At 40.5% G+C, this 22,620-nt stretch overlaps 4 protein-coding genes across 9 annotated transcripts in view; 2 read left to right on the forward strand and 2 right to left on the reverse strand.

Moving 5' to 3' along the window:
* The first annotated feature begins 75 nt into the window (after positions 1-75).
* wars1 (tryptophanyl-tRNA synthetase 1) lies at positions 76-4,639 on the forward strand. Of its 2 annotated transcripts, none has more exons than XM_071499008.1 (11): positions 76-339; positions 665-788; positions 1,164-1,380; positions 1,544-1,652; positions 1,889-2,008; positions 2,122-2,304; positions 2,494-2,594; positions 3,027-3,139; positions 3,237-3,410; positions 3,509-3,649; positions 3,829-4,639. In XM_071499008.1, the coding sequence occupies exons 2-11, from the start codon at positions 675-677 to the stop codon at positions 3,985-3,987; spliced, it is 1,431 nt and encodes a 476-aa protein (XP_071355109.1). In that variant the 5' UTR covers positions 76-339; positions 665-674; the 3' UTR covers positions 3,988-4,639. The 2 variants fall into 2 exon arrangements, with proteins under 2 accessions (XP_071355109.1, XP_071355110.1); XM_071499009.1 differs by having other exon boundaries at positions 322-434.
* Positions 4,640-5,263: 624 nt separating this feature from the next.
* On the reverse strand, positions 5,264-8,542 carry slc25a47b (solute carrier family 25 member 47b). Of its 3 annotated transcripts, none has more exons than XM_071499016.1 (6): positions 8,283-8,542; positions 7,720-7,763; positions 7,525-7,596; positions 7,185-7,367; positions 6,493-6,760; positions 5,264-6,332 (listed from the first exon to the last, which is right to left on the reverse strand). In XM_071499016.1, exons 2-6 carry the CDS (start codon positions 7,747-7,749, stop codon positions 6,055-6,057), a joined length of 831 nt encoding a protein of 276 aa, XP_071355117.1. In that variant the 5' UTR covers positions 7,750-7,763; positions 8,283-8,542; the 3' UTR covers positions 5,264-6,054. The 3 variants fall into 3 exon arrangements, with proteins under 3 accessions (XP_071355117.1, XP_071355116.1, XP_071355118.1); XM_071499015.1 differs by lacking the exon at positions 8,283-8,542 and adding an exon at positions 7,951-8,207; XM_071499017.1 differs by lacking the exon at positions 8,283-8,542 and having other exon boundaries at positions 7,185-7,287; positions 7,720-7,938.
* A 446-nt stretch (positions 8,543-8,988) lies between these two features.
* On the forward strand, positions 8,989-17,465 carry slc25a29l (solute carrier family 25 member 29-like). Of its 2 annotated transcripts, none has more exons than XM_071499013.1 (4): positions 8,989-9,385; positions 11,199-11,242; positions 12,513-12,596; positions 14,351-17,465. In XM_071499013.1, exons 1-4 carry the CDS (start codon positions 9,352-9,354, stop codon positions 15,125-15,127), a joined length of 939 nt encoding a protein of 312 aa, XP_071355114.1. In that variant the 5' UTR covers positions 8,989-9,351; the 3' UTR covers positions 15,128-17,465. The 2 variants fall into 2 exon arrangements, with proteins under 2 accessions (XP_071355114.1, XP_071355113.1); XM_071499012.1 differs by lacking the exon at positions 8,989-9,385 and adding an exon at positions 9,402-10,422.
* Positions 16,833-22,620, reverse strand: part of fancm (FA complementation group M) — a 41,508-nt gene continuing 35,720 nt past the window's right edge. For both annotated transcript variants that reach the window (XM_071498993.1, XM_071498992.1), the window contains exons 16-25: positions 22,470-22,558; positions 21,630-21,698; positions 21,313-21,432; positions 20,845-21,010; positions 20,589-20,692; positions 20,002-20,486; positions 19,832-19,925; positions 19,276-19,630; positions 18,550-18,844; positions 16,833-18,436 (exon numbers count right to left, since the gene is read on the reverse strand). In XM_071498993.1, the coding sequence (XP_071355094.1) occupies positions 18,310-18,436; positions 18,550-18,844; positions 19,276-19,630; positions 19,832-19,925; positions 20,002-20,486; positions 20,589-20,692; positions 20,845-21,010; positions 21,313-21,432; positions 21,630-21,698; positions 22,470-22,558 (1,904 nt within the window). In that variant the 3' untranslated portion in view covers positions 16,833-18,309. The remainder of the gene's footprint in view (positions 18,437-18,549; positions 18,845-19,275; positions 19,631-19,831; positions 19,926-20,001; positions 20,487-20,588; positions 20,693-20,844; positions 21,011-21,312; positions 21,433-21,629; positions 21,699-22,469; positions 22,559-22,620) is intronic.

The following is a 22,620-nucleotide window of genomic DNA, read 5'->3' on the forward strand; positions in this document are numbered from 1 at the left end:
CATGTTGTGACAGAGTCATCCTACGCGTAAAACCTTTATTTTGAAAGCAGCCGGTAGGAACCATGGATGTATTAACGTCGGTCCCTCTCTTCCCACATATGTCAGCATTAGGTTTACTTCCATGATATTTAGGCTTTTGGTTTAATTTTGAAAAAAAAAGAAGCCTCATATGCTATAAGACTATTTAATGCAGCTCCCAAGGTGGCCTTTTTTTTCGCATTATCGAATCCATATCGGAACTGTTGAGGACGCGGTGTTGCTTGGGAAGAATTTGATCCGAACACTACCTCACTCAGGCTGATGCAAGCTGTCAGTCATCTGTGTGAAGAATATTGCACGGTACGCCGGCTGGTCACTTTATTTACTCTCATATTGTCACTACTCCAACATTTATTATATTCTCACTAACTGTATCATACTTGACATCTGTCAGGGTTAGATAAATCTAAAGAATGGGTAATATCCGATGCTTAGCTGTTAAATAGCTAGCTAAGTTAGCTGTTGTGTGTTCACATATGGGAGGCTTCTCAAACTGCTGTAGGGGGTGTTAAGAGTACTCTCACTAATACTGTTAAACTTTAATCCAGATGTTATTCAGAACATGTCATATTTACCTATGGTATGTGTTTTGTAACCAATTAGTTTTATCCTATCGCTTGTGCAGTGCGAAGAAGATGACAGACTGTCAGGGTGACGGGGAAGGAGCGAATAGTCCAATGGAGCTGTTTGAGAAACTGAACGCTCAAGGAGACAAAGTCAGAGCCTTGAAAACAGCTAAAGCTGAGAAAGTAAGTGCTTGTAAAGTACCTTGGAAAAACAATATTTTTACTCTATTGTTTTGTTATTAAGGGTTGGTAAACCAAATTACAAAAACAGTGCATTCTTACTTACTGCTTATAGCCAGTTTGGGGTTTTGAGATAAACATCTATTGAGATTTTCTGCCACTACTCCACAAACTAAATTTCCATTCATCTCCACTGTAATAGGGGGAAGCAGAAATCTTAGAGACAGATATTTGAACTAAAACTGACACTATCTGGAAGGCTATTGTGTAATTTGGATGAACTGATCATTTCAAATATAAATCTTATATCTGACTCTGGTGGGATTTGGCTGCTTTTATTCGTGTGGTTTTTCTGACAGCAGTGTTTGGGTTCTCCAGGCTGAAATTGATGCTGCTGTCCAGTTGCTGCTAAAGTTGAAGGTGGACTACAAACAGATGACAGGTCAGGATTACAAGGCAGGATGTCCACCCTCAGAAAACTTTGTTGTCCCTGACAATGGGCCAGCAGCAGATGGTGCAAATGATGAAGACACAGTTGACCCATGGAATGTTTCCACCACCAATGCCAAGGGGGTAGACTACGACAAACTCATAGGTAAGATTCAAATGAGCTTCAAACGTGGCCTTAAACAGCTGAAGTTCTATGTTAAATTCTTAGTTCAGGACTCATATGAATGTCAGCAATAGAGCGCTAACTATGCAGCTCTTTGAGGTTACTTCAAAATGAATAATTTACATTGTGTCATGTCTTTGTTTAGTGAGGTTTGGCAGCAGTAAAATTGAAAAGGAACTGGTGGACAGAATAGAAAAAGTCTCTGGACAGAAACCTCACCGCTTCCTAAGAAGAGGAATCTTCTTTTCACACAGGTCAGCATTTTAGGAACTGAACATATTTCATCAGCATCAATGGATGGGTGTTTCACAAATTACTGAGCGGAACATCATCAGCATGTCAGCATAGAGATATCCACTCTGAACCTTTTACCTTGACAGTATCATTCAGGTTTTTCCTGTTTGGTAAAATAGATGGTGGTGAAAATGTGAGAGTTCATGGGCAATAACACATCAATGAATCACTTACCTCTTATCGCTGTTTTTGACAGAGATATGAATCAGGTGCTGGATGCATATGAGAAGCACAAGTCCTTTTACCTTTACACTGGCAGAGGTCCGTCCTCTGAAGCCATGCACGTTGGTCACCTCATCCCCTTCATCTTTACCAAGTGAGTTCTTCTCACCAAGCAATGATCTCAGTCTTTCGCGTGTATACCTGCTATTGCATGGAGATTTATTTATTGATTGTAATTCATAACTGAAATTTATTTCATTTCTCCAGGTGGCTTCAGGATGTATTTGACATCCCCCTGGTGATCCAGCTGACTGATGATGAAAAGTATCTGTGGAAGGATCTAACAATAGAAGACTGCCACCGCTTTGCCGTGGAAAATGCCAAGGACATCATCGCCTGTGGCTTTGATGTCAACAAGACCTTCATCTTCTCTGACCTCGATTACATGGGGTAAAATATGACGGAAAGCTATCTTATATTCCTCTCTGGCAGACCTTGCTGCTGAGGCTTTCTAGGATCCACGTTTAGCAATGAAAGATCCACCTTATTTGTTCATGTAACCTGAGTCATTATAGAATTTCTTATTGTAGCCTTAATTGTTTGTTCTTTAATATACTCACTTCAACTTATTTTTCACAGAGCATCCCCCGAATTCTACAGGAATGTGGTTAAGATCCAGAAGCATGTCACATTTAACCAGGTCAAAGGCATCTTTGGCTTTACAGACAGTGACTGCATTGGTAAGACAACAGAAAAGTCTTCAGTGAAAACAAAGCATTTGACTTTGAGCAATCCTTCAAATTTTCTCATAATACTTTGGAAAGAGGAGGAAACATGTTATTAACTATTAAATGCCGCAGTATGCTTCAGTTGTTTTGTAAGTGATCAATTCATTCTCTTTAAATCAACAATTTAATTTGTAAGAAGGTAGATTCCAAAAATTGTTTGCCAGAGTTCAAAAAGCTGTTCTGTAATTGCAGTCATTGTTAGGCCAGTGTCATAACAAAGCTCACATATATGAGGTAATTACCAGCAAATGTTGGCACTTGGCTAATATTTTCGATGGACAATCTCGTGCTTGTGGTTGTAAGTTATTATGTCCTGTTTCTGAAGTGTGATTGTATGAACACTTTGTTGGTATTTATGCTGTTTATTATTTTTTGTCCATCCAGGAAAGATCAGCTTCCCAGCCATCCAGGCAGCCCCATCCTTTAGCAACTCTTTCCCACAGATCTTTGGAGGCAGAAAGGACATACAGTGCCTCATCCCCTGCGCCATAGACCAGGTCAGGACAGCGTTGCACTAATACTTCTTAACGACACTATGTACTGGCATTCATTGTTTACAGTGACGTGTCTGTATCTGTCCTCTCACTCATGCAGGACCCTTACTTCAGGATGACCCGTGATGTAGCTCCAAGGATTGGATATCCCAAACCAGCACTGCTGCACTCCACCTTCTTCCCCGCCCTGCAGGGGGCACAGACCAAAATGAGCGCCAGTGATGCTAACTCCTCCATCTTCCTCACAGACACACCCAAGCAGATCAAAAACAAGGTGCTGCTATTAGTAATTATTATGAGTCAACAGTTAACAGTCAGATGAATCTTGCCTATGTTTGCTGAATGGCTGATCTGTGTAACCGTTACGTACAGATCAACAAACACGCATTTTCGGGGGGGAAAGACACAGTGGAAGAGCACAGGAAGTACGGTGGAAACCCAGACGTAGATGTCTCTTTCATGTACTTGACCTTCTTCCTGGAGGATGATGAACAGCTGGAGAAGATCAGACAGGTAAGGCTGTAAAGAACAAGGGAATTAAATAGGAGTTTTCCTTTGCTAACCACACTCTTCTTTGTTATGTTTTCTCTGCTCTTTGTATTGTCCCATGACCTCTTCATCTTGTTTATCATTCCTCTCTGTTCACTCATCCTGCTCTTAAATTTTTTTCTGCACATCTTCTCTCTTTGCAGGACTATGCAAGTGGAGCTCTTCTCACAGGAGAACTGAAGAAGATTTTGATTGAGTCTCTGCAGCCGATGATTGCTCAGCATCAAGAGAGACGCAAACAAGTTACAGAGGAGACAGTCAAGCAGTTCATGACTCCAAGACCTTTGAATTTTAACTTCTAGCCTGCTTGAGCTTCTGAGATGTCGAGGCTCATTATGTTGTTAATCTCAATACAAGAACAAATAATGCATCCATCTTTTTTCCATCTAAAATTCATGTAATTTCAAAAGGGAAGATGGACATCCTCTCATACAGTTTGCACCAGAACTGGAGAAAAATGTAAATGTAAATTACTGGAGATGATGTGCTTCTCTGTGTCAAGCATGGCATTGCCCACGCCTTCACGCTACTTGTCATGCTACTTGTTAAATGTACACGTTTATCTTCATTGAGTGTCTGCAGCGCTGCTGTAACACCACACGAGCCCTGCTCCTCGTCCTGAAATCAGTTCAGGAGTGAAAGAAGATTAAAGTGGAGTACAAATGCATTTAGTGGCAAGATCTGTGACCAACAATAACACAGCTGCACATCCACTTTGCTGAATGTTGGTTAAGAAGTCTTATTTTCATTGGGGGGGGGGGGGCTTCTGAACAGTAACTGTTACTTTGTGATCATCAAAACAGGTGCATTGTATATGGTGTGAAGAGAGAGGCCTAGTATGATAATATATTATAGATATTATGATACGTTCTTCTCTTCAGAGTTTGAGCACATACCAATAAGTCTTCATCTGTCTTCATTAAGGGAATTAAAGCAAATGTAATTCTCAGCAAAGGGGACTTGAATCAACTTTTTCTCTAAGCATGGTCTAAATCAAGACGCTTCATTCAATTTATGCCCAGATTAAAAATTTAATTGTACTTAAAAAAAAAAAATGAAAAAAAAAACTTTTTGAAGTACATTTTATTTGAAAACGTATTCATATTCTAGACCCAAATCTGGTGACTTTTAAGGCCATAGCATATGATTCTCATCATTTTCATTTTTTTCTTTTTCAGGTTTTTATTTTGTCACCCATCTGTATATCTGACTTCATGTAAGTGTCGAATAGTGTGTGTATACTAATAATAATAGTAATATTTTTTAAATATTTCTAGGGTCACACAGAAAGAGTACCCATTTTTTCCACAGTATCACACACATCAAACATGAAGACAGGCATTTAGTGATATGATGACTGCACCACAGGTCTTTGTTTTTCATGTTAGACCTGTTGACAAGTCACAGTAGGAAAAGTAAAGGTGTAAAAGTCATAAAGGCTGAATTCCAATAAGTGTGTACCTAGTGTACTTTCACCCACAAGTCAAAATGCCTGCTGTGAAAAACACCTGTTGTCATGGAGATAATATGAGCATTGAACAATGGATATATACCACATTACGTATTACATTATATTTTGTTACTTTAAAAACAAAATCTATGATCCACAGATAATCTGAATAGACCTGTAATTTGAGATAAAACAACATATCAATGACTGAATGATGAAGACTGTTTTTATCTGTTGCATGACTCTGCAAGGGTTTCGAGAAAGGGAATATTATATCAGCTTCATCAAAGATGTCGAAAACGTGACATTTAGCAAAGTTCTCTGCAAAAAACAATAGATTACTTAATGAATAAATAAGGAACTATAATATATTAGTACTCAATGATTTATACGGCCAAAAGAATGTTACACTGCAACATGTTTCATAAACCAGAATATGCAATAATCTTGGTTTATTTCAACATTTTCTGAGTGCTAAGATGGAGTGAGACAAATGAGATGCTTTTGAGGACGATGCCCTAAAATCTGAGTTCACAGTGAACCATATGTGCATAAATACTAAAAAACGGTTGTCTTCTTGACGTTTTATTTCACTTTGAACCAGTATCAAAGGTACCTGAAAACCCCTACAGATTGTCATTGTCAATTTCATACAACTCCACAGCTCATAGAATATTCTTTATAAAAACACATTTACTTACTTAATAAATTTGTGTCATACAAAAATAATATAAATATATTATCCAGCACAGCCTTTCGGGAAAAAATCCTTCATTACAGCATTATTTGAATTTTTCTCAAACAGCATCCATCGCCCTTGTCAGACTTGTTGAGAATTCCCTGCTACAAATGTGGGAAGTAAAATTCTCAAATGATCCCCTTTCACTATAGACATTAAGATTAGAAAAGCAAGTTTGAGTTAATATTTTTGTTTGAGCAGGCGCATCACTATTTCATATGAGGAGAACACCGCCATGTTGACAGGCACGGCTCGTGTGCAGTTGAGAATCAGACCCTTGAAAAAGACACCGGGACCCTCAGAGCGGACGCTGTCTGTGATACAGTGCAAAAAGCCTCGGTACCTCCGCTGCCCAATCCAGTCCATCTGGAGACGAGCTTTGATCAGATCCATCGGTGTGCCAACACACCAGCCACACATCCCTGACAGACCTCCTGCCAGAAGCACCACTTTCCACTCTGTACAGAAAGGAAACATTTGTATGATACAATTCAAATGACACTATAAAAGCTACGAACAAAACAACTGGCTTCTGATTGTGCAATCCATATTTTCAATCCATATTTATATTTCTGTATTTGACGGGTAATTTGTGTTCTAGTTTGTGTTTGGATTTACCTGGTTCAGTCAGTCCTGGAGGTGTCAGCTGTTCACAGATAATATGATAACTAGTGAGGAAGGTGGCAAAGAAAGGTCCATCTCTTAGAGCCAGAGCCTGGGCTCCCTTGTAGAGGCCCAGAGCTCCTTCCTCACAGACGATGGTCCGCAGACAATGGATGGGGCCATGGTACTTTGGTTTTGGGGCTTCTCTTGTGAGTTTAGAAAACGCGACCCTCTGACACTGCAGACGCACCTTCACCATATCAGCTGGGGACACCAGCAAAACCTGAGCAAAAGAAATGGAAGTATTAAAGTATTTGAAAATGAAAGATCTGGATTCCACCTGTATTGACGAGTCAGAAAAACAATGCATTTCAATATTTTTCTAGAACACAACAATTACACCAGACAGGTCTTTGCCTCTTTGCTTTGGTTGTTTGGTGTTGTTGGTTGGAAATTAGCCTCCAGTCATTCAAAGGAGACACATGTTAAAGTCTCTTCGAGGCTGTAAAGAATTAAATGTGTTTGCTTTACATGAGACATGTGCTGCAAAACAAATATAAACAGGAATTACATGTGCAAATATCATTTGTATAGGTGGAAGTGCTTCTAGAAACATCTGAATTGTTCTTGAATGCTATTGAATATAAGACGTCAGCGTGACAGTTTGCAGACAAAGTTGAATAAATACACTTCAAAATAATATTTACCTGTGTAACTCCTCCAGTGAGGCCTGAGAGGAAGATATCACATGTGGCGGGCCGGGCCTCAGGTGTCCCATGACGTAATTTACAGAGATACTGCAGGACATTCCTGTAGGTGCCAAACGCCACAGAGAAGCTGAGGGACACAGCTATGACTGGCATCGTCATGCCCTTGTAGAAACCACACACCTAAGAAGGGTGATAGTGTTGCAGATGTGTGTTTATGTGGGTAGGTGGTGGGGTTACAGGGAGTTTTCACAGTGTAGATACACAGAAAGTTTAAAGTATGCCACAGAAGTGAAAAATCAGATGTCACTGACCATATCTGACACTCTGAGACACTCACCCCCTCGTTTTTGTATGTCGACTGGACACAATGCCAAATTCCTCTGTAAATGTTTTGGGTTTGAATGTTCACCTACAAAGAGTTCATAAAGGAGAGAAGGTTTTCAAGATGTGGCATCTCAAGCAGCAGTAAGGACAGTGTGTGTGTGTGTGTGTGTGTGTGTGTGTGTGTGTGTGTGTGTGTATTTAACTATACCTTAACAGTATCAAAAGGGTAGCCAACCATCACACCAAATGCCCCTGCAAACACAAGCATCAGATCAGATGATGAACACAAAGTGTGAAGAGTATAGTGAACGTTCTCTGAGTCCAATACAAGTCAGAAATGCTTATATTATATATAAAAATGAAACAAATAAATGATAAATATCAATAAAATAGTCAATAGTTTTAGCCAAAGTCTAACTTTCTAAAAGCATAATCATACCTCCTGCAGATCCAGCAATAAAATCCATTATTCTTATGTTTTGCAGCATATGTTAGTAAATAATTTAGCTGTTTGGTTGCTCGCATCCAACTAAACTGTTTTGCTAAACAGCCCAAATTCCGACCTCATGTGCTCTCACTGTCTGTATACACTTTGTTAAGTAAAACGTTTTTCCTTAAATGAGAGTGAATGGGCTCCCACAGAGCTCACAGCCGGCTCTATTATGCGTCATGACGTAACCTCCAACGTCAGAACCGGGCGGTGTCTCAAAATGAATCAGCCAGCCTTATAAGTGTGAACAACATTTTTTAAAGCAAATATTATTCACCCACTTGTTAGTTTATTACGCAGGCCTTGCTGAAACCGTTGCAGTCCTGACTTTATATATGAATTATTTTGTGTTGAAACTGTGAGAGATGATTCACTGGTCGCTGCAGTCTGTGGGGCTTTATAGGACTCCTGTATGAGGGAGGACCATCACACTGCACTCAAGAGGTGTACATTTCAAAATCTGCAATTACGATGACCGAAATCATGTGGAGGCTCTTTAGATGCAGATTATGTGGAGTGAACCTGAGGCTTTTGGGGCCCCTGGGCTGTTGCCCGCCTCAGCCAGGTGGTGATCCATTTCTGACAGCCAGTATTAGTGTGCACTCTAAATTAACATAAGCAAGAGTTCAATCTGTATTCTTGATTATAATATTTAAGATTTGTATAAGATTTGCACCACACTGCAAATAGCTCTCTGACGTTGTCTCCTAAACTTAGCACAATATGCTGCACACGGCCCTGCTGAAGCAGCCCAGCTGGACGGTCATATAGTACATGCTGATGAGGACCACAGTGATAACAGTGTTGGTTTTTGAGGGTGAGGAAGATCGGCGGCGACCACTGCAAGCTCTCCTCTGCGGGTCTGCCCGGTAGCAGCCAATGGGTACGAGGGGCGGACAGCGGCCGCTGGGAGTTGTCTGCCTCCGAGTCGTCCGATTGGGCTGCCTTAAAAAGGCCAAACACGCTTCTTCTCCTCTGCCCTCAGCCCCCGCCTCCTCCGATGGCACAGAAATAGAAAGATTTGGCAGAAAGAGCGCGTCTTGTAGAGACACAGAGACAGAGAGAGGACACATCATCGAAATAAATCTGTCACGGTTTCAAGCTGCGAGTCCCGCCGATTAGCACCAGCCCCCGGAGATCGTTATCCGCCGTTTGCTCAGCATCAGCAGCGTCCGCAACTCAAAAAGAGGGTACCAAGCTCGGCTCAACAGCAAGCTGGGCTTCGTGAAATACCAGGTTCAGACAGACACCGACATCAAAGAGCTCTCTTGGGACTTGTAAATTGACCTGGTGAATTGTCAGCCGCCGAGTTAGCTTGACAGGTTTTAGCCGTTGAAAGTTTTTGAGGGAATGGCGTTGGACTTCGCCGCGGGCTGCGTAGGAGGTAAGTAGTTAGCCACGTTAGCAGCCAGGTTAACAAGTTGGAGCTAACGACTACTAGCGTTAGCATTAGCAAGCCTTCCGTCGGTGTTTTTTCCAGCTAGTCAAGCCGTAGTGATTTATTGCCGGCTGCCACGCCTGAGAAGCGTTAGAAGCAAACAAGAGTGGCAGGTTAAAGACTCAGACTCAGACCTTTTGCAAGGTCTTTTTTTCGGAGTTATGTGGTAAAACCCGGATGTAATAATACGATTGCGAAGTTACATTCCACACCTGTGGCTCACTCACAGGAGTGGTTTGTTTTTTTTTTTGTTGTTGTTTTTTTGTTTGTTTTTTTTCAATGATTCTAGGAACTTAAACTTTAACACGTTTAACTTAACACAAAATGAAAGAAACGTTTTGTTTTTGGTCTCAAAATAGTTCTGTCAGCATCAGGATGTGGCATCATCCTACTTTTCACGGTTATTAAATAACAGTCTCTCCCATCCTGCATTGATAAACACTCTCCATTCCACATGAGGGAGTAGCCCTCTAGAGAAAAGCCACACCAAGTTAACTGAGTTCATGCTTTCCCGTTTGAATGGATCTTACAGCTTGCAGTCACTGCTTTCAGTAAAGCCCAATCCCAAACCCTTGGGAAGCTTGTCAGCTGTTTTGTCTTTGCCCAAGGACAGGTCTTCCCAAACTTTAGTACACCAGGGACCCCAGATAGGCTCACATGTCCTGGTGTGATAAAATTCCAGAGAGCCAGGCCAAGGAGTTGTGTTGTTTTTACTGTGATATGTTTCATTTAAATTAACCAGAGCCGCATTTAAAATGATGAGGACTCGTGGACGCCTTAGTCTGATAATTGCAGTAAATTATGACTGAATAACAGGCAGGCACATAACATTGTAGTCTGATGTGAGCCAACGACAGTCACCAATATATTTCCCTACAGCTACTCTGGATTCACTCCAGCACTGACATAGGGTTTTTCATTCTGTGATTCAAACATGCCAAAGCCTTCCCCAAAGCAAGCTGGTTACCTGCAAGTGAGAACAGGTGTGTGTATAATATGTAATCATAAACTGCAGACTGGTACATTAGGACTGCGATTCACTATTACAAACATCCATGCAAAAGTTTGATGCAAGTCTTGAAGTAATAGTTTTGAAATAATAATTTCATTCGAAAGGCTTTTTGTTTTGAAGAAACCAAAAACCTGAGAGTACACTGACTGTACTGACATACCCAATATCTGTGGTTAATCAGTGAAAGCCTGGAGATGTTTGTTTGCATAATGGAATACGAAGCTGAACTGTAATACTATCTTAACTTTTTTTGCACAAACAATAAATATATAATTTCTATAAAATCTTTATTGATACTAAAATACAGTCTTTTTACAATGGAGTAGTGCATTACATTTGAGATACCTCTGATGATTCTGGGCTAAATAGTCCTAATAAGACATGGTCAGAAGTTGCTGCTGTATAATGGATTTTCTGCTCCTTGGCATAAGTCAAGGACAGCGCACTGTCAAGCTTACGTCACTGGGTACAGTGCAGTGACCAGCTGATTAGTCTGTTGATGGGTGGACTGTCCACTGTTGCGAGATGAACCACGTAATCATAAGCAATTTTTCTTCCCAAAATCAAACCATAATCTATTTGCAGTGTGTCACTGTGATGACTTGAAGACTGGGCTACATTGTAATTGTACCATATAGCTTTAGCGATGCACTTTTAGTGGGTCAATTAAACAATGACAGGTTTGATCTAAATTAATGAATAAAAAAATTAAAGAACATGATTTAAATCCTACTTCCTCTTTTTCAGGTGCTGCTGGGGTTTTGGTTGGGCATCCATTTGACACTGTGAAGGTGGGTGTCTGTTTCATCCTATTCATTATTTACTCACGTTAGGCAATATCATGATCCAGGAACTGTGCTGTTAAAATGTTGTAAGTCAGACCACTCTGTTGGCAGCCTGAATTTGCATCCAGATAACCTAAAGTTACACTGTCAGCATACAACAGGAATGGCTTAACTGAGCACGGGTAATTGGCCATCTGCTTACTATAGGGATAGGACAAAGATATTTGTAGAACTATTAAATACATATAATTGTTGTGTATATCAGATTTTGAGTTTCTCTACTACTAAATGTATTAGTTATTTAAAATGATCATTTGAATGTAAGTTTTTGTCAGCAAGCAAGTGCTACATATACAGTTTAGAGAAAGAGTAAAACCTCCAATAGATTAGTAGCTACAGCGTCTTTGTATTGTTGTCTACCACCAGACAAGTTTGCAATATTGTTCCATTTCATGGCTACTTGTATGCTTAACCTTCTTATCAATAAAGGTGCATTCAGTGCCTTTTAGATTTCATTGAAATGATCATTTATCAAGTTAGTATCATTTTGCTGAAAAAACAAAAAAAAACTCCCTAATCCAGTACAGTCATAATTTTCAGCTAACTGCGAAGGAAAAATAAAGTTAGTCAATTTGTCAATGCATTACCCCTTTATCCTTAAGCTTGTTGTTAAAATCAAATTTAATGAAAAACTAATAATAATAGAGAAATATTTTCTTCCTGACTTTAACTTTTCACTCACTTGATATAGAATACTATTGCATGAATTTGCAGCATCCACTTAAAAGGCACACAGAGTTAATGAATGGTTTGGTTGTAGCTCTTCTATACTTTGCTTTCAATGTTGTTTCTCCCTGAGCTCGTGTCTGTTTGGGGGCCGGGGGAGGCTGTCTTTAACAGCAACAGTGTCACTGTGTTGTAGATGAGAGAGAGAAATAAACAACCTCTCGACGGAAATGTGACCTAGTAAGTATGGTCAAGGTCTTTCTTTCTCTCACCCAATGTCCTGTCTTTGGCTATAGAAATATAAAGCACAGAAGACATGTTTTTGTTTTTTAACAATATAACTTAACTCCTGGTTAATTTCTTTTTTTTTTTTTCCTCATGTTGCACCCCCTTAAGCATCCTTTTACCCTAAAAAGCAACCATTTCAAAACACCGTTGCCTGTTTGCTTCCCTTTAGAATGTGTTACAATATGTGGTTTTTAGTTGCTGTGGTTCTCTTTGGCCTTGTTACTCTGTCATACAACCCTAACATGAGGCCTGTCATCCACAGGTGCGGCTTCAAGTTCAAAATGTGGACAAACCTCTCTACCGTGGGACATTGCACTGCTTCCAATCCATCATACGCCAGGAGTCGGTAAGCTTGTGCTTGTTGTTGTGAATCACTCTTAATATTTTACCACTTAATGTCAAAGGATCCTTGAGTTGCATTTAAAACTGTGTGTAGCTTTTCGCCATGTGCTCTCTACTGTGCCAGTGTGGAGAATGGCCACCGCACTGATTTAAGTGTCCAGTTACAGTCTCATCATCCCAGGATCAGCCAGCATATTCCTAACATGGGGTGTTAGGGGTGAATGGGGGTGGACGGTGAGGACCTTTTTCCTGTGTGGGCTAAATAAAGATTTGGATGTCGTGGCATTTGAGCTGAGTGGAGTATACTCAGTCCTAGTGAATTTCTCATGGAAGCATTGGATTGTATTCCTCCCACAGTACAATGTAATCTATGTGTAAAATATTATATAGATGTAAAAATTGAGTGGGTTCTCATCTTAATTTGAAAGTTTGATGATAATTTTTGGAGACTAAAAAGCATCAGCAGGCTATAACATTTGACTGTACATGTTTTCGTTTTAGTTGTATCAGCGGGGTTATGTAATTTTTCAGTATTCCAGCAATGTCTCCGTAATAGCCCAGGGGCTTTAAAACTTGACATGTTCAATGCTGTTTCATCATAACTTATGGCATCTCATTTGGTAGGTGTTCCTCTGTTAGTCTGACTGTTAAATAAGCACACTGCATCAAGGTCACTCTGATACACCAAAACATTCATCTTATTGTGGAAAGCTTATTGAAGAAAGGCTCCTTATTGTCAAAGGGTTTGATACCAACATCTTGGCCAATATGTAATATTGGGCAAATGAAGTACACTTGTTTAACAAAGTTGTCCCCAGCGTATGCATACATACACTGGGGACAAATTCACACAACAACATTGCACTACTGTATTCCTACAGATTGGCGGAGCTCATAATGTTGCTTTTTTTAGTTGAGAGCATCAGAGGTTTTCAGAGCCTAGACTGAAAATCTTCTGATAACTTAATGGTCATTGCAGAGCTGAAACCATGTATTGATCTAAGACTTAATAGAAGGGCCATTTGTAATTGAGCCATGTATCAAAAAAATTGTGAGTTAGTGTCACATCACTTGTGAGCAGTTAATCACCAGTTTTTGTGAAGAAATTACAAAACTCTTAATAGTAATTAATTTCCTCAGATGAGTAGCAATTGCTCATGAATTCATAGGACAAAAAAGTGTTGTATAAGATACATCACTATGTTTAAGAGCACAGATCTTAAGTATATCCATCAGCGTCTAAATTAAAACTTTTAAACCCACACAGTCCATTTAGATTGGCCATGATGTGACAGCTGCATGTGTTCACCTAGCAGCAGAAGCTAGAGTGAAGCACTGCTTTAACATCAAATCCAGACTCAATACAAAGAGGGGGCATAGGATGAAAATAACACTAGTATCTGAGGAAGTTCTTTGACTGCACCTCTATAGCTGCTAGTCTGCCACTAACACTCTGGGTGCTCTCCCATAACTGGCTGGACTACCCACCACCCACCACTGCAACTATAGGAACTGTAGTTGCTACCACAACTGTAAGATTAATTTAAAGGAATTAATTAAGTACTGTGATGGAATTCATGGATACAAATTATCAATTTGAAGGAATAAATCACAAATTAGTGCACATAAGTAGAAAATTAAAAAGTATAAATTATTAAAAAAACTTAACCTTTGATTCCTGCAGTTCTGTACTGAGGTATTGATCTAACTCTTTGGTGTGCCCTCAGTGACCCCACTAATGTGTCTTTGTGTCTGTAGACACTCGGCCTGTACAAAGGCATTGGCTCTCCGATGATGGGGCTGACCTTCATCAATGCCATAGTTTTCGGTGTCCAGGGCAATGCCATGCGCAAGCTGGGCCGCGACACACCGCTCAACCAGTTCCTGGCTGGAGCCTCTGCTGGAGCCATTCAGTGTGTCATCTGCTGCCCAATGGAGCTGGCCAAGACACGCATGCAGATGCAGGGCACTGGAGAGAAAAAGTCTAAGAGGAAGATGTATAAGAACTCCCTGGACTGTCTGGTGAGAATCTACAGGAAGGAGGGAATCCGAGGTATCAACCGCGGCATGGTGACCACCCTGCTGCGTGAGACACCTGGTTTCGGCGTGTACTTTCTCACGTATGACGTGTTGACACGTTCCCTGGGCTGTGAGCCAGAAGACCCGTACATGATCCCCAAGCTGTTGTTTGCTGGCGGAATGTCAGGCATCGCCTCCTGGCTCTCCACCTACCCCGTGGATGTGATAAAGTCGCGCCTGCAGGCAGATGGGGTCGGCGGTGTCAACCAGTACAATGGCATTATGGACTGTGTCAGACAGAGCTTGCAGAAAGAGGGGTGGAGTGTGTTCACACGTGGACTCACGTCCACTTTGCTCCGTGCCTTTCCAGTGAATGCTACCACATTTGCCACCGTGACTCTATTTTTAATGTACATGCGTGAGGGAGAAGAGTGTAGCATTCAGGACTCTGAGCCACAGTCCGTCCAGCTGCAGCCTCTGCAGACACAGACACAGACACAGCCAACCAGCATGTAAGCCACTGTGCTGCTTCTGGCAGGTCTGTGATCTGTTAACTGGTATCCATAGTAACAAAGGTAAACTGATCCTAGGTAAGCATCTGAGCTTCAGCCAAGTGACCACGTAGTATTTAAATAATATATATTTTAAGATAAAATCTGCACTTGTAAATATGATTTCTTTTTAAACATCCGTGGTTTTATACACATTTTGTTGAGTTGTAAGTAATTTAGGAAACTTGACAGTTACAACAGTTACGGTTACAGTTCTCCCTAGAATTTGGAGTCAAAGAACACAACTCTTCGATGCTGTGTTACACCTGGAAGTCATTTTAACAACTGGTCTCCACTATTACCAACAAGCCTGAATTTGTAGAGTAATCACTCACAGTTACAGTTTACAAAAAACAATTGGGCATGCAACTCCAATCAATGAAATAAATATGATTTGGTATATAAAATGTAAGTGGTTGACCAATAAATACTCTCTCCATTGCATCCAGGTCAAATCATCCCCTTCCTGTTTACCTCTGTGAACACAGCATTTCAGCATTGTGTTGTTACAAGTAAGAGAACCTTATAAATATACATGTACATTTATGTAGATATGGTTGTATTCATTGTCTGAAGCTACAACTGTGTATGTAGTTTAATCCAAATTGCGACTGGTGCCTGATGTTTTAAGCGAGTGTGAGGTTGTCTTCTTTTTACTGTCCACTCTAATATAATACCTTTAGATTCTGAATTTTAAAGTGAACATATTACAGGCTTGGATGTTGACCCAATGCAGTAGGACACACACATAGTTTAGAAGAAGTCAGAGAGAATAATGATATTTAGTAATTTCTTTAAAATGTTTAAAACAATGTTTGAAACAATCATTGTGTTAAAACCAGATCTGATGCAGTTTGTAATGTTGTTTTGGACACTGTACCGTGTCCAAAGAAAGCACCTTATGGTATGATATTAAGAATATGGTTACTTTTTTTTTTTTGGCAATCATATTTTTTACTTCTACACTCAATAGATTTTATATTTTGTATTTACCACTAATGCAGAAATCTGTGTCGAGCAAAAATGATGGCTTATTTAAAAAGTGAGCTTTTTAAAATCCTAAATGCATTTTTAAACCTTCCTCTCGTCATTAGATGTGAAGCACGTTTATCAAGTTCCATGTTCTCCACAAGGAGGCGTTGTCAGACCAGTCACGTACACAGTAAGCTGCACCAGGCAGAGAAAGTTCATAACACTTTGAGCTGCATATTTTGTCTGTTGCAGCTTCTATTTGTGAGTTTAAGAAAGTACAGCTGCTGCTACCTGTTAGCTCAGTTATAATGATGAAACATCACTTCAGTGGATATTTAATATTCAACTAGAAATAAAATCCAACTTGTGGCTTCAAACATGTTAACTAGGAAAAGTTTTGTAAATGATTTAATCATTTACTTCTGTCTCTAAACATTTATGAACGTGAAACAACATTATGACATTTTCAGACATTTTACCACCAGACTCACAAGTGTTATTTTTATTGAGAAATAGTCACTTGTCAAAAATATATTATTCCGCAAAAAAGAAGTGAAGTCCAAAGCTTTACCACTAAATATAGAAGCAACACATTTTGTGAATGCTTCTGTTGTCCTTTTTATTTTATTTTTTATTTTTTTAATCTGTGGACAAACAGAGGACAGAGGGCACAGACAGTGTCACTGAGTAATGTGACCTCTGTACTCTACCCCGTTAACAATTGCACAAGTGAAAACTCTTTAGGTTTGCACGTTTAAAATGTAAACGTACAAGATAACCAAAAGGTCAACTGGCTTGCAGGTGGCACAGATGTCAAAACTACATAAGCTATTACTTTCCCTGCACATCTTCATGGCTACACTTGCGGTTGTCAACTGCTGCTGTTTTCAACTTTTCCCACCAGTGGGTGGCAGAGTGTAGACTGGGACTGCAGGGTCAGATATGCAGGTCTGAAACTGCTTTGGAGTTGTCAAAGACATTACAATGTGCATACTGTGAATTTGGCATTTTATGTTCACATGTAATCTTTTTTCTTACTTATGAAGGTGTGATATTTCTCTGGACTTTAAATTTACCCTCATTACAATTCTGTATTTCTGTTTCAAGACTTCAGTTCTCTATTTCATGATGTTTATATACAAATGTTGGTTTGTCTCACTTTATTGGTGGATGATACATGATTGCGATGTTGTAAAAGGGATGCTTTAAATATCTAATATTGCCTTTGTGTTCTGTAATTGTCTATGTACAATATTGTGTACCAAAGTAGTGTGCCCAGTCTGTAGTTCTTCAAGAGAATGGTGAAATAAAAGCCACTTTTTTTTCTCATATTCTGAAAGACACAGCACTTGTTACAGCTTTCGCTACATGTTGAGCATTTGAGTTTTAAAAATCCAACGTTAACTCTAAGTAATTAGACCTCCCACGACCTGAAACGAACAGAGAATAAAGGAATGGATGAAAGTCATCCAACATGTGCTGATCCACGTTCCCTTAAAGAAACAAGAGGCTGACCTCTAGTGGTTATATGTGGAAATCACAGGTTTTACCTACATTTGGTGTTTGGATTAGACTCATCCATATTTTTCAGTCACAAAAATACAGACATCATGTCAATAAATATCACTGTTTATTAAAGAAATTCAACACATTTTTTATTCCAAGTACAGTTGTAAACAAAATGTGTTCATTATTATAGGAAAATAAGTTATTTAAGTATCAATCAAATATTGATTGAATTCTTCTGATCATTGTTGTCTAATACTGTCTGACAGGATTAGTGCCAGTACAAGTCTTAAGGGAAACACTACTTACCCAAATGATTTCAAACAAATAATATGTCTTATACCGACAAACCCATTGCATTATATAATAATTATATCAGGTTGAGTGGGGTTCCCCTTCAACTTGTGCAAAAACGTTGAGGTGATACCCTGAGGCTCCTCTCTCATTGAGATGCAACATCAAATAGAGCAGTTACTGCGCTCAGCAGAGGAAGAGGCGCACTGAAAATTACAGAAGGCAAAACAAAGGGCAGAGAAAAGTAAAGACACTTTGGTTAAAAAAAGGGAAGACAAAGTATGACGTGGAGAAAAGGAGAAAGAAAGAAATACATGGAATCAGTGTCAGAGATGGATTTCAACTTGTGGAATTCCTACAGTCTGCCTAAGGCTGCTAACTGGTTTTTCCTGCTTTGGATGTGTTCATAAGGAAGGAGTCACAGGAGTAGCGCAGGACGCGGTAGATCTCCTCAGCTCTGGATTGACTCATACAGCCTCCTTTCTGTATGGCTTCAATGGAGCTGCAGGAGGCAAACAAGTAAACAAGAGTAGATGTTATAATGTGTAGACAAAAGGGGAAAGAAGGTATCATGCTCTTGTCTTACCACGATATACACACACACACTTCTTTTACCTGTTTATTAGTTGGGCGATTGACCTGAAGTTGTGGCTCATGTTGAGAGCGTGGACATAGTTGACTGAAGGCAGGCTCAAGTACAGCTGCAGGGCCTGCTGCCTGTGCTGCCCTTTGACCTCCAGCGGCACACTGATACCATGACCTTTACGCTGCTCCAGCCGTGCTAGGTCCGCCAGCAAGCCGGCACTCTCCTCAGTGCCATCGCTCCACAGCAAGCGAACTCCGGTGCGTACTAGCCGCACTAACGTGCTGTCATAGAACCGTGTCCGTTGAAAAGGACGTGAAGTCTCACCTGAGTGATGGTTTCATAAAGATCAGAAACATAATCTCACAGTTCATCCAATCTTCACCTTACTTATTTTTTTATACTTTATATTCTAGGCCTGACGTAAGGTGTAGTGACTACTCTTGAGTTTTGGCGTCTCTGACTGCAAAGCAGATAAAACTTTAGGAAGTCACTGCATCTAGCTAAGATCCAGTCGAGCGCATAACCCTCTATATCGCCATAAAACTTTGGGGCTTTAGTTCAGATAAAGCAAATAAGAGCTTAAGCTAAGTATAGAGACATGACAGTGTTGACAATCTTCTTATCTAACGATTTGAAGTCACAGTATTTACAGGAGAAACCAATTATAAAGCATCTATAAAAGTCACAGTATAGCTCCCATATTTTAAAAAAAATATGGCTTCGTAATAAGTCGCATAATCAATACACCAACTGACCTGACTTGGTACGGTCCTTCTCCACAATTAGACAAATACGCTCAAACAACCCCTGCAAGCTGTTCACTCGTTCAGCCAATCGTTTCCGGTTCTGCACTGCGGCCAGATCTGATTGGCTGTGCCTCTCCACTGCCATGCGGTTGCTGACGATGAAGTAGCTGCCGTCCAGTGAGCAGACGTGGACGGTGGCTGCGTGGCGCTGACGCAGGATTGTCATCAAGTCCACTCCGGTACTGATGCAGCGACTGTCAACCAGAATGCAGACAGACCCGGGTGGAGCAGGGGGCTCACTGACTGACACATCCTGGCCGATGGACTTGCGGGGTTGAGGCACTGAGGGGGTGGCAGAGGTTGCCTGGACATAAGAAATCAAACGTCAAAAGTAGATACTTTTAAGTCTTAAAGAAATTGTTTTAGGGAGAAAGTATTAGAAATTAGGTATCTGATCTGAAATAAAATAGCACAATGTGTGTCTATGTACTCTTCCACACATACTGTATGACCCTACGAACAGGTGTGTATGTATATATGTATATCTGATTTTGTTTTCTTTTACCTGGGGTTGATTCTTGGGTGATAACAGTGATACTGACTCCACAAAGTCCAACTCATCAGAGAGGAGATGTTGATTTTCTAACCTCTGGCGACACCTGCAGGAGAGCACAATCAATACCCTAGTAACTGCTAACTGTTTGTACATGTGTACAACTATGAGGGTCTGTTTACCTCTCATTCTGCTGTTCTTCAGTCACTGAGGTCCTTTGTACTTTACTCAACAACGAGACCTTGGATGCTATTGTTGAAGATGTGGAGGAAACAGCTCTCTGCTGCTGCTGAGGCCTGCTGGGCTCCGGCTGTGCCGCCTTTAGCTGCAAGGGGACAGCAACATCCCCTCTTGTCTCTTTATCACCTTCATCTATCTCCTCGTCACTAGAATCATCAATGCGTATGACCCGGTGACGCTTGGTTTTCACCCTGGCTCTCTGCTCCGGTGGAGCTTCAGTCCTGGTCTTAGCACCGGCTCCGGCTTCTGCTCTGACTTTGTGCAGGAACACACGTCGTCTGGTGGCATACTGCCTCCTACCGTCCACATACGAGTCCTCAGGCATCAGCTCAATGTCGTCAGCCTCTTCCTCGCTGCTCTCCACCTCCTCCACCTCACTGCCAACCACAAAGCTGTCCTCTGCGTATGTTTCATCCATCTCAGGCACCTGGGAATAAATGTTAGCAACATGGATAGTTTAAGTTTGGACACTGGAAAATTTTTATTTGCATTGAGTAAAGAAAAGCTGAGGATAAAATATATAGTATACCTGGGAAAAGATGTCGACGTGATTGTTTCTGTAAGACATTTTGAACTTGCCCTGGACTGCAGGGCTTCTCACTGACTTCAGGTAAACCCCATGCATCTCTGAGTCTGATATAAAGGAGAACAGACAGGAAGCCCAAGTGTGAATGTCACAGCAAAACACCTTCAGGTTCCTGAAACACTCAAACACTTAGTTCAGTGAAGCCGATTAGAATTAAATGCTAAAGATTACAGTACAATTGCGTTTCTTGGTGCTGTACCATTCAGTCCCTGGGAGAGGTGCGTGTTGTCGACCACAAACCCATCAAGAGACTGGTTGTGTTCGTCTCCATCCTCTTCATCAGATGACACATCTGCCCCCTCTGCATCCTCCGACAGCTCTGCTTCTTCATCCAGGAACTGACGCCCTTTTCGGGATATAGTGTGCTAACAAAGGAGCAATGGAAAATGTCAAGGTTGACGAATGCTAGAGGTGCAACTGATAACAGATATTTATAGATTTGGCATTTCCATGGTCACAAATATGATCTGAAATTTGTTTTGACTGTATTTCTGAAAGAGACAAATAGTAGTAGCTAAATCAAATGAAGGAGAGTAGGGCTCAGATTTACACTTCAAACGGAGGCAGAAACAAACCAGATCTCTCTTTGAATCATTCATTGCATGTGGTTATATGAAAACACGATGACTAAATGACAGGATTCAGATTCAGATCACAGCATACACACCTTGGCTCTGGCCGCTTGGACTTGTTTCCTCTGATCTCCCTGTGCTGTGGTTCGGCGTGTGAACACACTCTCATTCTGGAAATCATCATCAGAAGCAACTTCGCCCTCCGTTTCACCAGACTGGAGAACGATGAGGAGAGCAAATTAGTCAAATACTGTACGCTGTTAATGGTTTATTGTGCTGCATATTAACTAAATAATGAGCACTTGGGGAAATGATTCCATGTAATGCATGGAGTGCAAGAATTTGAATCAAATCAGCTGTTGAAATGGTTTAATCGTGTGGCATACTTAATTACTAATGAAGAACATCTTACAGTATTAAGTGCAGCTGCACGTTTCCTGCTCACAACCACCGGAGAGTCCACGTCGCTGAAGACCTTGGACTAACAGAGACAAGACATGTCACCTTTTACATACATACATACATAAATCTTCTCTCTGGACTCATTACTTGTGAATAATGCAAGTTTGTCAATGCTTATGATAAGAATGGTTCTTTTTTTTTTTTTAAATCGAAACATGTTTTGCTGAGACATTTTAGGAGCTGAAAGGCTTCTCAAAGCTTGAAGGCTGGTTGCCATGACAACTGCAGGTACCTTGGAGATGATGGACAGAGGCAGCCTGAGCCGTCGTGAGTCCCACATCTCCCGTTTTGGCTGCTGTTTTTGTACCAGCACATAGAGGTGACCTCGTGATTATTGTTTACTGTTTATTTGTAATGTTTAAACAAAGATTATGAATTCAGTTAGCATGTCTTGTGTGCACCTCATTATCCCTGTGAGAATTAAAAGAAAGAGCAAATATATATCAAAAAGAGCTGCAACGATTAGTCACTTAACATTTAGTCAGTTGACAGAAGATTAATCTGCAGCAATGATGATTTTTTTAAACTTGACCTTGCAAAAATTCACTAGTTTCAGCTCCTCAAATGTGAATATTTTCTGGTTTTCTTAGTCTCTATGATAATAATCTTTAGGTTTTGGACTGTTGTTTGGACAGGGACTTTTTTTAAATTCCGTGAGGTACCAGACAATTTTCAGACATTTTACAGACAAAATGATTAATCTATTAATTGAAAAAAACAAACAGCAGATTAATAAAATAATGATCATTAGTTGCAGCCCTAATATCAACAGGCATTGCTCCTTGCTCACCACTTCTGGGGATGACAAGGGGTTGACCTTGTTCTGATGTCTTCGTTTAAGAACCACAACTTCATCTTCACTATCACTGTGGCAACCCACTAAGAAAAAAGGGGGAGACAGAAAAATGACAGTAGGTTCAAACTGGATCAGGGCAAAATAA

This window comes from Trachinotus anak, unplaced genomic scaffold (genome assembly GCF_046630095.1).
Source record: "Trachinotus anak isolate AG129_WGS33_773 ecotype Australia unplaced genomic scaffold, CSIRO_AGI_Tana_v1 ptg000015l, whole genome shotgun sequence".
NCBI lineage: Eukaryota > Metazoa > Chordata > Actinopteri > Carangiformes > Carangidae > Trachinotus > Trachinotus anak.